The sequence below is a fragment of the Colobus angolensis genome, unplaced genomic scaffold (genome assembly GCF_000951035.1).
Source record: "Colobus angolensis palliatus isolate OR3802 unplaced genomic scaffold, Cang.pa_1.0 Scaffold317, whole genome shotgun sequence".
Taxonomy (NCBI): domain Eukaryota; kingdom Metazoa; phylum Chordata; class Mammalia; order Primates; family Cercopithecidae; genus Colobus; species Colobus angolensis.
In genome coordinates, this window is record NW_012116455.1 from 1,507,974 (window position 1) to 1,519,922 (window position 11,949).

General features: G+C 50.6%; 1 protein-coding gene across 2 annotated transcripts in view; it reads right to left on the reverse strand.

The window, feature by feature from the left end:
- The window catches only part of PIAS3 (protein inhibitor of activated STAT, 3), a 14,726-nt gene extending 8,312 nt beyond the window's left edge, over positions 1 to 6,414 (reverse strand). The window contains exons 1-10 of one of the 2 annotated variants that reach the window (XM_011951273.1): positions 6,340 to 6,414; positions 3,960 to 4,072; positions 3,221 to 3,638; positions 2,979 to 3,063; positions 2,665 to 2,715; positions 2,337 to 2,427; positions 1,352 to 1,486; positions 1,063 to 1,168; positions 408 to 481; positions 99 to 259 (exon numbers count right to left, since the gene is read on the reverse strand). In XM_011951273.1, the coding sequence (XP_011806663.1) occupies positions 99 to 259; positions 408 to 481; positions 1,063 to 1,168; positions 1,352 to 1,486; positions 2,337 to 2,427; positions 2,665 to 2,715; positions 2,979 to 3,063; positions 3,221 to 3,638; positions 3,960 to 3,989 (1,151 nt within the window). In that variant the 5' untranslated portion in view covers positions 3,990 to 4,072; positions 6,340 to 6,414. Of the gene's footprint in view, positions 1 to 98; positions 260 to 407; positions 482 to 1,062; positions 1,169 to 1,351; positions 1,487 to 2,336; positions 2,428 to 2,664; positions 2,716 to 2,978; positions 3,064 to 3,220; positions 3,639 to 3,959; positions 4,073 to 5,624; positions 5,879 to 6,339 lie in introns of those variants that run through there. The other variant, XM_011951274.1, reaches the window with a different exon arrangement.
- Positions 6,415 to 11,949: the final 5,535 nt, after the last annotated feature.

The following is an 11,949-nucleotide window of genomic DNA, read 5'->3' on the forward strand; positions in this document are numbered from 1 at the left end:
AAGACTCCATCTCAAAAAAAAAAAAAAAGAAAAAGAAATAACAAAGAAAAGAGGGTCCTAGTGAATGTCCTAGGTAAGAGGACGCAAAATGGCCCTACCCATCAATGATAAGAGATTCATAGGGAGCCTTCTTGTCACACACAGGACATGTCCACGTAGGCTTCTTCTCATTCATCTGTAGATAAAGGGCAGCATCGAAGCTCTGCAAGTGGGCGCAGGTGAGGGCACGACAAGGGACAGTGAGGCGCATCTTCCCTAGCTGAGGAGAAGCAATTTTTCTTGTCAGAGGCTCCACTCTGGTTTCATCCCAGAAAACTTCACTCCAGTATTCCTAGGAACCCTCATCAAAGTCCACAGGCTAAACCCAACTCCCTTCCCACCCTGTTCCCTCCTCCCCTTTTACCCACCGGGCACATGAGTGACACCCGGAGACTCGTAGTGGCCACCTCACTGTCAGGGTCAGCAGTCAATTTCTCCTTGACTGAAACAAAAGTGAGACCAGAGCCATGGGGTCAGCAAGGCTGGAGGAAGCCCAGGAGCTGGTAAGGCCAGGAACAGATGGCTCTGGCTGAGAGGGTGCTGGGTGGAACGTCTTTGGGGGCCAGTGGGACGTCACATGGAGTGGTCTGGGATATGGATGATAAAGGCTGGGTGTGGGGGATTTTCCCATCCCTGAAGATGCTTAAACAGCTGGGTGACACTCTGGCTATGTTAGAGATGATGTGGAGGAGTTGAAGCATCATGTGAGGGTTAGATTAGAGGATCCCTAAGATTCTTTCCAGTCCAGAGAGCCCATATGCTAGCACGGCTGGAGTTAGGGACTGTGAGGTGCAAAGCAGATACATAAATGGAAATGCAAGGGTGTCACTCACTGCCTGGGAGTGCTCCAACTTCAACTATAAAGACTGGAAGACTGGTCAGGGGTAGAGGGGGAGGGATGCGATTCATGTGAGAAGGGAAGTAAGTTGTCAAAAAAGAGGTATGGGTTTAATTATGAAGACTGGAGGGCCAGGAAGACTTGGATCCAGATCAGGTGAGGAAGAGAAGAAAGACATTACTCACTCAGTGCCCGCGAGTGGTCTGGGTTCCGGATACCCTTTGCTCTAAGTTTTTGTAGAAGGGTTCCTGCAGTCAACTGCCTCACCAGGTACACAGACAAGGAGTAATTCTACTTGGAGGTAGGGGGTAGACAATTAGCCTCTGCTTCTCATACCACCACTGCCCACTTTTGTTCCATGAGGACCAGAGACAGACCCATAAAGAGAAAAATGCTTCCCCAACCCAGGATACTGGATGGTTCCCCTTCACCCTCAGCAGGCTTTTCCAGGCACCCTGCTTTAGCTGTGCTCACCCGTCCGAACTCAGATGACCAATTGACCACAATGGTGTTGGGAACAGTGGCTGAGAGTCGAGCCAGAGGTGTGATGTTGATGGGGCGGCTGGGCCTCTTGGGCTCAGCCCCATTCTTGGTTGGGGGAAGGTAACCCTGGAGAAGGGAGGGACCGGTCAGTGGAGAATGGCTCTGGGAAGGGGCTCTGCTCTTTCAACAAAGGATATCTTGTCTCGGGTTATTCACTCCCTGGAGGGAAGGCCAACTCCCTCACTCACTGACCAAGGGGATGGAGGCCCATTCAGTGGCTCACAAAACTGAAGCACTGTCTCGGGCTGTGTGTGGGGTTCACTCCTGGGGAGAAAAAAGGAACCCACTCACCGAGTCCCTGAGGAGGAGGAATAAGGATGCCTCACCTTTTCCAGCTCTCAGCTCTGGGGTCATGACTTACAAGTCTTTCTGGCCAGGTGCAGTGGCTCACGCCTGTAATCCCAGCACTTCAGGAAGCTGAGGTGGGCAGATCACCTAAGGTCAGGAGTTCGAGACCAGCCTGGCTAACATGGTAAAACCCCATCTCTACTAAAAATATAAAAATTAGCCAGGCAGGGTGGCGGGCACCTGTAATCCCAGCTACTTGGGAGGCTGAGTCAAGAGAACCGCTTGAACTCAGGAGGCAGCGGTTGCAGTGAGCCAATATCGCACCACTGCACTCCAGCCTGGGTGACAGAGCAAGCCCTCTTTTCCAAAAAAAATAAAAAATAAAAAATAAAAAAGAAGTCTTTCTTAAATCTCGGGTTGAACTAATACCCTCCTCCGAGTTCTCACAGAACCTTTGTTCAGCCCTATCTTAATACTCTTGAGATGATGTTGATTCAGTCAGTAAACTGAGCACCTACTATGTGCCACGCACTGTGCTAGGCACACCTCTTTCAGAACAGGTTTGTAGTTAATATTTATGAACTGAAACGGTAAGGGATTACTGACAGAAGAAGGGGAGAGCATTTACCGGCAGGGGGCACAGTTTCCCATTGACCTTGACAAAGAGGTTGGGGGGAAAATAATCTTCCTGGGGGCAGCTGGTCTCACAGAGACAGAACCTGGTAAGAGATGAGAAAGGAAGAAAGACTGGGAAGAAATTTCTTTAGCTGAATCTGGCAGAGAGACAGGGAACCCCAGAAAATCAGTCATAGATGTCTGTAGCCCTCAGCATCCAACAAGAGTCCCAGGGCTGCAGTAGGCAGTGGCAGAGCAGGGACATCTTGTAAGGGTATCTGTCATACTCCTACTTCACTCCTACCCCTAATGGGTACCCAGCATAAGGAGGATGAACTCACCTTAGCTGCACCTGTATGGTATAATCACATTTCGCTCCTGGCAGAACCTCTCTGTAACAAGGAGGGAGACGAAGAGATGTCAGCATGTAGCCCCCAGATGTCAGCATGTGGCCCCCAGAGGGCAGGGGTGAACGCACAGAGAGGCTGAAAGTTAGATGTCCGGAGGATAGAGAGGAGACACACAAAAGAATGAGAGACAAGTAGGTACCGGAGGATGGATAGGGAAAAGCGCAGGGCAGAAGACAAGAAAGTCAGAAAGCAGAGTCCAGGGGTAACCCCCTAGGGATGAGGGAGGAAGACTGGAAGAGATGTACCTGGATGTAAGAATCTGCTGCACTTGCTGGGGTGTGAGGGCAAAGGTAAAGTGCGCTTCCTCAAACCGCTGGCTAGAAGTGGATGCTGAGGAAAGAAAGGGGCAGTTATTCCAAGCCCATGCACAGGCAGCCACAGAAATCACCCCCATCCCAGGTCGCTGATCCCATAGGACTAAAGCCTAAGAAATGTTTAGGGAACAGGTAGGGAGTCCAGAAGACTAAGGGACCACAAAGAGCCATACCAAGGGTGGTGGGCCGGATGAGCTCCCCGTAGACTTCATAGAAGGGCAATGGTTTCATGGTGACATCAGGGTGCACAGGCTGGGGCAGAGTGGGGTGCATGTCCACCTCACGCTTGGGGCCCAGCAGGGTGCCAGGGGCCAAGAGGGTTGGGGGAATGGGAGCTAGAGGACCAGGGGAGCCTACAGGAGAGGTGCCAGGGGGCAAAGAGAGAAGGGAGAGATCAGAGGGCCCCAGGGTCTTCCGGGGAAAGCGTCGTCGGTAAAGCTCTTTGATCTTCATCTGGATGCTAGGGGCACAGCTGGACTTCAGGAGGTGCAGGGCCTTGGCCAGGAGCTCGTGCTTCCGCCCACTCTTGTTCCGGCCAGCAAAGCCAAGAAGCACCTGGAGCTCAGACACCCGGAAACTCATCACCATGTGCTGTGGAGAAGAACAGAGAAGCTTGAGAATCCTCCCTTGCACAGGCCTGCCCTGCCAAGACATGGGCTGAGCTACCAGGTGGGCAGTGCCTTTTTCCCTCCAGCACTAATGGGAAAGATGATGCTTCACAGCTAGTGGATTACTGCCAGGCAGTCAACCTATCCAAAGGGACATCTCAGTCCCACTTTAGCAACCATCAGGTCAGCATCATCACCACCCCCCGCCCACCCCAAGCTTGAGCAACGCTGTCTATCTCCCCAGGCCTGGAAGTGGCCAGAGTGGGGCAGGGAATGGCAGACAGCAAGCCACCCTCAGACACACCTCCAAGTTCATACAGCCTTCCGCCTCCATCCCTGCCTCTAGTCTGGACTCTCCTTTAAGCTGCTTATCTCCTCTTTTGCCCTTTCTCAGACTCTCAAACTCATCCCAGCCTCCTGGAAAGAGGATAGGAGACAGGGAGAAGGAGGGAGAGACAAGAGGATTCAAGCCAGACAGCCCCATGGGGAAGAAAGGGGCCAGGTGGCTGGAGGATTGTGCCCTTCAGCCCACCCCTCCAAACCACCTTAATTCCTCGGCTATTTTCCCCAAGCCTCTGAAGCTTCTGTGGGCCGGGGTTATCAGGTCAGGGTTCAATGCTCATTACTCCCCTAGATCCTTTCTTGGAATCATTTATATAACCGCCCCATCCCCACAACTTAGTCCTATTTTTCTGGAAGGGAAACAGGACCAAAACTTAGGTTGAGGAGATTAACAGTGATTCACTGAGTCCAAGTATCCTGCCTGTTTACTCTATCCGCCAGGAACCATTATCTGGCGTCTCTCCTACATAGAGAAAATAATACTCCTGTACAACCTACAGCCCCTCTACACGGGTGGAAGAGGAGAGGGCAGAGCTCTAAACAGAGACCCTGGGTGAATGAAGGAAAAGCCTCTGAGTCAGGGCACAGAATTGCAAATTCCCTGAAGGTAGCTGGGCCCAGTGGCTAGACCTCCAGACTGCCCAGGACCATAGCTCCATTTCAAAGGGCAGAAGAAAACCATGAGGCATGGAGATGAACTCAGTGGTTTAAGGTTCTATGAGATGTCCTCAGACGTGGTCACCCTCCAAACTCTGTGTGGCAGAAGGAGGGGAGCGCTCTTCTTAGACGGAGGACTCCCTTCTGTGAATCTCTAGGAGATCCTGTCATGGGCAGGGCTTGCTAGCCCTACACAATTCTTCTCACAGGAGGCTTTGTCTTGGACCCCTTTTGTGGAATGTGATGAGAAACTTGCTCCTCTTTCTCTCCATCTTTATCTCCTCTGTCCTGTCTTATTTTTTCCATTAGCTTTCCCTATAACTTCCCTCCTTTCTATCCCATAGTTTCACATGCCTCTGCCTCTGCCCAAACACCACGATTCACTAAGGCAGGACCTTCCTCTGAGCCTCCAGGATGCTTCTGCCCCACCCCTCGAGGTATCGGCCCGCACAGCCCCGCCCCCTGCATCTCAGCCGCCTACTGGTATTTCCCAAAGCTCGGATCCCGAGAGTAGCCCCAAAGACCCTACCCTTTCGGCTGCCTTTTCCCCGGAGCCTCCCCTACATCTGCCCCGCGGTCCCATCCCTGCATCTGCCCCCTACTGTCGCATCTCTTGGCCTCGATCGACTAGCCCCCAGTGCCTCTATAGCAGCTTTTCCCCCGGCCCTACCCGAACAACTGCCCCTACTACTAAATCCGACTTCTACCCTTCGTCCCCGCCCCCTGCGCCTCAGCCCCCAACAGCTGCAATTCCCCTCGGCCCCACCCCTACATCTGCCCCGCAGCCCCGCCCCCGGAGCCCCGCCGCAGCCCCTTCCTCGCTCTCAGCCACTTCTTTCCCATCCTCAGCAGCCCGTGCCTGCCACGTCGTCGGCGCCCACCCGAGCCCCGGCACCCAGTCTCGGTCGCTTCCCGGACAGGGCGTACCGCCGGAATCAGTCCAGATGGGGATGGGGGAGGGGGCCGGTACCTTTAATTCGCCCAGCTCCGCCATCTTGAGACATCGCAGGCGCCCTAGCCGGAGCCGGAGCTCAGGCCCAGGGACCGGCGCACAACTCTCCACCCCGGCGCCGGCCGCAAATGCCGCCTGCTCCGCCCCGTCCGGCCCCCTATACCTCCTCTTCCCGGCCCCGCCCGCCTGGCTTCGGACTAGCCCCAGCCTGAGCCCCTCCCTCCACAGCGGACCCAGCAGCTACACGTCTGCGGCCGGTTGGCAGGACGCGTAGCCCCGGAGGGAGTTTATGGCCCCCAAGATCGCGGGGTCCCCTAGGGCAACGAAGAGGAGGCGGGCCCGAAGTGCCTGGTGGAGGGGGGCTTTGCCACGGCAGAGTTGGGAGGGGACAAGCTTTTAGGGAGCCAAAGATACTTGAAAGATGGAGGGAAAGTATCGGGAACTGCTAGAGCTCAGAGAAATGGGGGAGGGGGTAGCGAAGTTGGAGCACAAACCCTCATCTCCATCTCTACATAAGTTTAAGCAACTAAAATCGAGAGGTCTTCCAACTCGGGAAATGGGCGAGCGCTGATCCGTCTTAGGGAAGCCGTGGAGTCGGCATTCAGTTCAAGACAGCTATGCTCAATTCACCCTCTCCTCCTCCCCCCCACACCAACTACAATGCAGCTCGTGGTCCGATCGTAGGACTCAAACTCAGCAGCAAAAAAAGTTTGGTGCGGGGAGCGGGACTTACCAGCACAGTTGTGGGAAATGGAGAGAGGGTTCGGGAGGCTCAGAGGGCGGGCTGGAGAGGTGGGGGCATGGGGCTCGGCGCCGCTCCTGCTGTCCGCACCGCAGAAGTTCGGTCCAGCGGCCGGACGCGGCGGCCGCGGCTCCGCCCGGGCCGGAGCTCCGCCCGGCCTCGCGCTCGGGCTGGGGCCGCCCCCTCCACTGGAAGACCGCCAGGACCGCCGAGGGGGAAGGGAGGCGGAGCTCGGGCGAGAAAGGGAAGGACTCAGAGCCCGGCGCTGGAGCGATTAACTCCTGGTGTGAGTGGATCTGGAGAGATGAGATTCTTGGATCCCATCATTCTCACTACCTCTATGACCCCTCACGCTTATGTGTGGGATTGGGGTGGTGGCACGCGGCTGCTAAGGCCGTGTGAACCAGGTATCTGACCGTATAAAGCAGTTGTCCTTGAAATGACAACTGTCTCTCCCTAGGGCAAAGCCTGGGCTACTGCATCCGAAGTGTACCTAACAGTAACTACTCCAGATACCCATGCACAATACCTCCACCAGAGCCCCCATACCTTTGGTGTAGCTGAAGATGAACAGAGGGGTTTTCTTGCCAACAAAAGGGATCTTTCTGTCCGTCTCTGAACTACCTACTCACTCTCCTTCCTCCAAAGCCTTGGACCCTCCAGAGGCCCCATCCCAACCAAGCTGATCACTCACATGCAGGCCCCAGATTAAATCTGTTTCTGTTTCCATGGAAATACCTATTTATTTATTTATTTATGTTGAGACGGAGTCTTACTCTGTCACCCAGGCTGGGGTGCAGTGGCGCAACTTGGCTCACTATAACCTCCGCCTCCCGGGTTCAAGCAATTCTCCTGCCTCAGCCTCCCGAATAGCTGAGATTACAGGCCTGCGTCACCACTCCCAGCTAATTTTGTATTTTTAGTAGAGACAGGGTTTCACCAAACTCCTGACCTCGTGATCCGTCCGCCTTGCCTCGGCCTCCCAAAGTGCTGGGATTACAGGCGTGAGCCGCCATGCCTGGCCCAGAAAATACCAACTTAAGGGAAATGTACCCTTACTACATACTGAGAAACTCACAGCATTTTATAGTTGGCTGCATATTTGTTCAATAAATATTTGAGTGCTTATCAGGGATCATTAGGTGCTGAGAACATAAAAGCCTTGCAGGAGTTCACAGTCTAGCAGCAGGGACAAGACATGTTAAACCTATAATCAGCATACCAAAAAAAGTGCTTTGATAAATAGGAAGAAGCCTTTTATTTAGCTTAAGCCTTCAGTATAATCCTCCTCCTAAGACCCTACCCAGGCCAAAGATTGAAGGTTCCAGCCTACCAATATTCCCAGGCACCTGTTGAACTGGAACTAGGTCCAGTGACTTTGTGGTGTTTGTCCCTAGGGAAGATGCCACCCTCTCCTAACACTCAGGTTCTTTCCGTGCTGCTTTGCTACCCAAATTGGTGAGCGCTTCAGGCTAAACTTAGACTCAACTAATTCTAAATTCCAGCTGCTCCCCTCCAACACCTGAGTCTTCATCAGGTCCTGAGATCTTTTTTGCTGTTGTTCCGTTCAGTCCTCTAGATCAAAAGTTACTAGAGTTTGTATTTCTGGGAATTTTCAGTAGTTGCAGGGTGAGAAAGGTAGGGAGGATAATTAAAAAGAGACAAAGCGGGGACCTTTGGGAAGTGATGGATATGTTCATTATCTTGATTGTGTAATGGTTTTACGGGTGTATATACATATGAAAACATCAAATTGTATACTTCAAATATATGCATTTTACATGGAGAGACATATTGGCATATATCAATTGTACGTCAATAAAGCTGTAAATGCTGGGCGCGGTGGCTCACGCCTGTAATCCCAGCACTTTGGGAGGCTGAGGTGGGCGGATCACCTGAGGTCGGCAGTTCGAGACTAGCCTGACCAACATGGAGAAACCCTGTCTCTACTAAAAATACAAAAAATTTAGCCAGGTGTGGTGGCACATGCCTGTAATTTCAGCTACTCAGGAGGCTGAGGCAGGAGAATCGCTTGAACCCAGGAGGTGGAGGTTGCAGTGAGCCGAGATTGCACCACTGCACTCCAGCCGGGTGACAAACCAAGACTCCATCTCTAAATAAATTAATAAAATAAAGCTGTAAACATTTAAGAGAAAACCTCACCTTGAGTTCTAGTGATTTCATGAAGGAGGAATCTCCTTTAAAAGTTAATTTGGGCCGGGTGCGGTGGCTCACGCCTATAATCCCAGCACTTTGGGAGGCCAAGGCGGGCGGATCACGAGGCTGGAAGATCAAGACCATTTTGGCCAACATGGTGAAACCCTGTCTCTACTAAAATACAATTAGCCGGGCGTGATGGCATGTGCCTTTAATCCCAGCTACTTGGGAGGCTGAGGCAGGGGAATCACTTGAACCCGGGAGGCAGAGGTTGCAGTGAGCTGAGATCCTGTCACTGCACTCCAGCCTGGCAACAGAGCAAGACTCTGTGTCAAAAAACAACCAAACAAACAAACAAAAAAGTTAATTTGAAGGCCAGGCATGGTGGCTCAGACCTGTAATCCCAACACTTTGGGAAGCCAAGGCAGGCGGATCACTTGAGGTCAGGAGTTCAAGACCAGGCTAGCCAACGTGGTGAAACCCCATCTCTACTAAAAATACAAAACTTAGCCAGGCGTGGTGGCGCATGCCTGTAGTCCCAGCTACGTGGGAGGCTAAGGTGGGAGAATCACTTGAACTAGGGAGGCAGAGGTCACAGTAAGCCGAGATCACACCACTGTACTCCAGCCTGGGTGACAGAGCAAGAATTCATCTAAAAAAAAGAATAATAATTAATTTGAGGTTAGCAAAGTTATTGAAAGAGAGAAAAAATAAATTGGAAAAAAGTTAATTTGAGGTTATAAGTTCTAGCATCCCTACAGGATGATGGAACTGGGGCACCTGAATCTTATCCTGCATGCAAGCTCCAGAAGGATAAGAACGTTTTCTGTGCTACCTCTACACTATTCCCAGTGCCTGACAAATAGTAGACTCCTTAAATATCTGTTTAATAAGTTAATGTTACCAAAGGAGGGAAACTGTGAATCAGAAGCAAAGTTCCAGATTGAAGGCATTCAAAAACATAATCTGAACCCAATCATGGTCAACCAGGTTTCACCTACTTTCACCCACATACTCCTACATCTGAAGCCCGGGGAATAGGGTGGGCAGATGAAGCAGGAATCGTAAGTCCCTACTAAGTCCTGTTACAGAGCCCAGGAAGAATAAAGAGAACATTAGGATTAGAGCTACTTTGGGGAAAAAATTATGAACTCAAGAAAAATTTTAAGACTAGGGCTGTTGAGATCACAGTTTGTGGAGTTTTAGGGAGGGAGATTGGGAAAACCAGGGGCTAAGGAAGTTTCTACTTCTGTGTTAACATTAACATCGCTCACCACTCCCATAGCTCAGCCCATCCTGGGATCAGTTTCCAGGAGCCCCAGAGGAAGCCAAAGGCCTGGCTTCCATTACCAAAGCTGCTTCCTGACTCATTCTTGAGTTTAGCCCAATGATCTCCCCCTTTCTGGACCCTTCTCTCTATAGTTTCTTAATTCTCCCCACCCCACACAGCATATATAACAAGAAATGTAATAGTCCTTTAATATGCGTAGGTAATTGAGAGCAGGAAGGCAAGGAGAGGTTCTGTTCCCCTTAATAGAAATGACTGAGACCCTTTTGATGATCTTTTTTTGACAGCTGCACCTCTTCTCCCTTTCTCCATCAATCCCTCCTTTTTCCATTTTCCTGGCCTTAAAGCAGTCCCGCGCTTATCCACATAAAACCTCTGCACTTTCTTTAAGATCTGATCTGGATATCTCAGATGCTCTTTTTCACCCTTGGCCAAACTCTGGAGCCGCCTCTGCAGCCCTTATGGAGCCCCCTGTCTTCCGTGGCAGCCCCTCCCCACTCTTTTTTCTCAACCCAGCCTCTTTACTGCCAAAACTGCTGCTGTCTGACCCAGTGTAACCCAGCAGAGGGTGGACTGAGAGAAGGAATGGGGAGGGATCAGCGTGTGGGCCACCAAACTGCAATTCCAGATTTTAGAGGAATTCACTGCCTCATTTTCACCTAGCAGCCTGGCTGGTGGAAGGGCAGGAAGGGGAGGAGACCCAGGGGAAGTGGCCAAGAGAGATATATATATTTTTTTCATCTGAGAAAGGAATCACAGGCAAAAATGAAACTTGGGTATCCCTTCATCCTCTACCCAGGAATCAGACTTTTCATCCCTTTTGTCACCTGGGACACAGAACAGTGAGACCATGTGTGTCAAATATAGACACATTGTTTAACACTTGGTAAAATATTTTAGATAGCATATCCTGAAGAAAATCCAGGTCTCTCAATCTCCCCTTTAAAAAAAAAAAAAAATCATGGATTCAGCAGTCCCAAGGCAAAGAAAAAAGTTTAGAGTTGTGGCAGATTTGAGAAAGAGGAAAGGAAGAGTGTCAAACCCCATTTTCACTGAGGGCTATTTTTCAAACCATGGGTCTTCATCCATTAGTGGATGCATTTTGATGGAGTATATTAGCAAAGAATAGAAGAGAAATAGTAAAGTATTATTTGAGGTATGTATACACAAGATACAAAGTGTATTTCTTGGCCAGATGCAGTGGCTCATACCTGTAATCCCAATACTTAGGGAGGAGGATCACTTGAGGCCAGGAGTTTGAGACTAGCCTGGCCAACATGGCAAAACTCTGTGTCTTCAAAAAGTACAAAAATTAGTCACGCATGGTGGCGCACGCCTATAATTCCAGCTACTCAGGAGACTGAGGCATGAGAATAGCTTGAACCCAGGAGGCAGAGGATGCCGTGAACTGAGATCATGCCACTGCACTCCAGCCTGGGTGACAGATTGAAACTCTGTCTCAAATTTTTTTTTTTTTTATTTCTTACTAGGGATCAAAAGGTTTAAAAGTTGTGACTTATAGGGTCATTTGTGAATTTCACTCAAAAACAAATAATTGCCAAGGCCAGGCATGGTGGCTCAAGCCTGTAATCCTAGCATTTTGGGAGGCAGAGGTGGGTGGATCACCTGAGATCAGGAGTTCAAGACCAGCTTGGCCAACATGGTGAAACCCCGTTTCTGCCAAAAATACAAAAAAATTAGCTGGGTGTGGTGGCATGCACTTGTAATCCCAGCTACCAAGAGGCTGAGACATGAGAATCGCCTGAACCCAGGAGGCGGAGGTTGCAGTGAGCTGAGACCGTGCCACTGCACTCCAGCCTGGGTGATAGAGTGAGACTCTGCCAAAAAAAAAAAAAATTGCCAAAGCTGGGAAACAATCAAGATGTCCTTCAGTAGGTGAATGGATAAATAAATTGTGACACATTCAGACAATGGAATATTATTCAGTACTAAAAATAAGTGAGTTATCAAGCCATGGAAAGACATGGAGGAAATTTAAATGTATATTACTAAGTCAAAGAAACCAATCTGAAAAGGATACATACTGTATAATTCCAACTAATCACAACTGGAGATGGGAAAAAGATCAGTGGTTGCCAGGGGTTAGCAGCGATGGGGAGATGAGCAGACAGAGCACAGAGGATTCTTACGGCAGC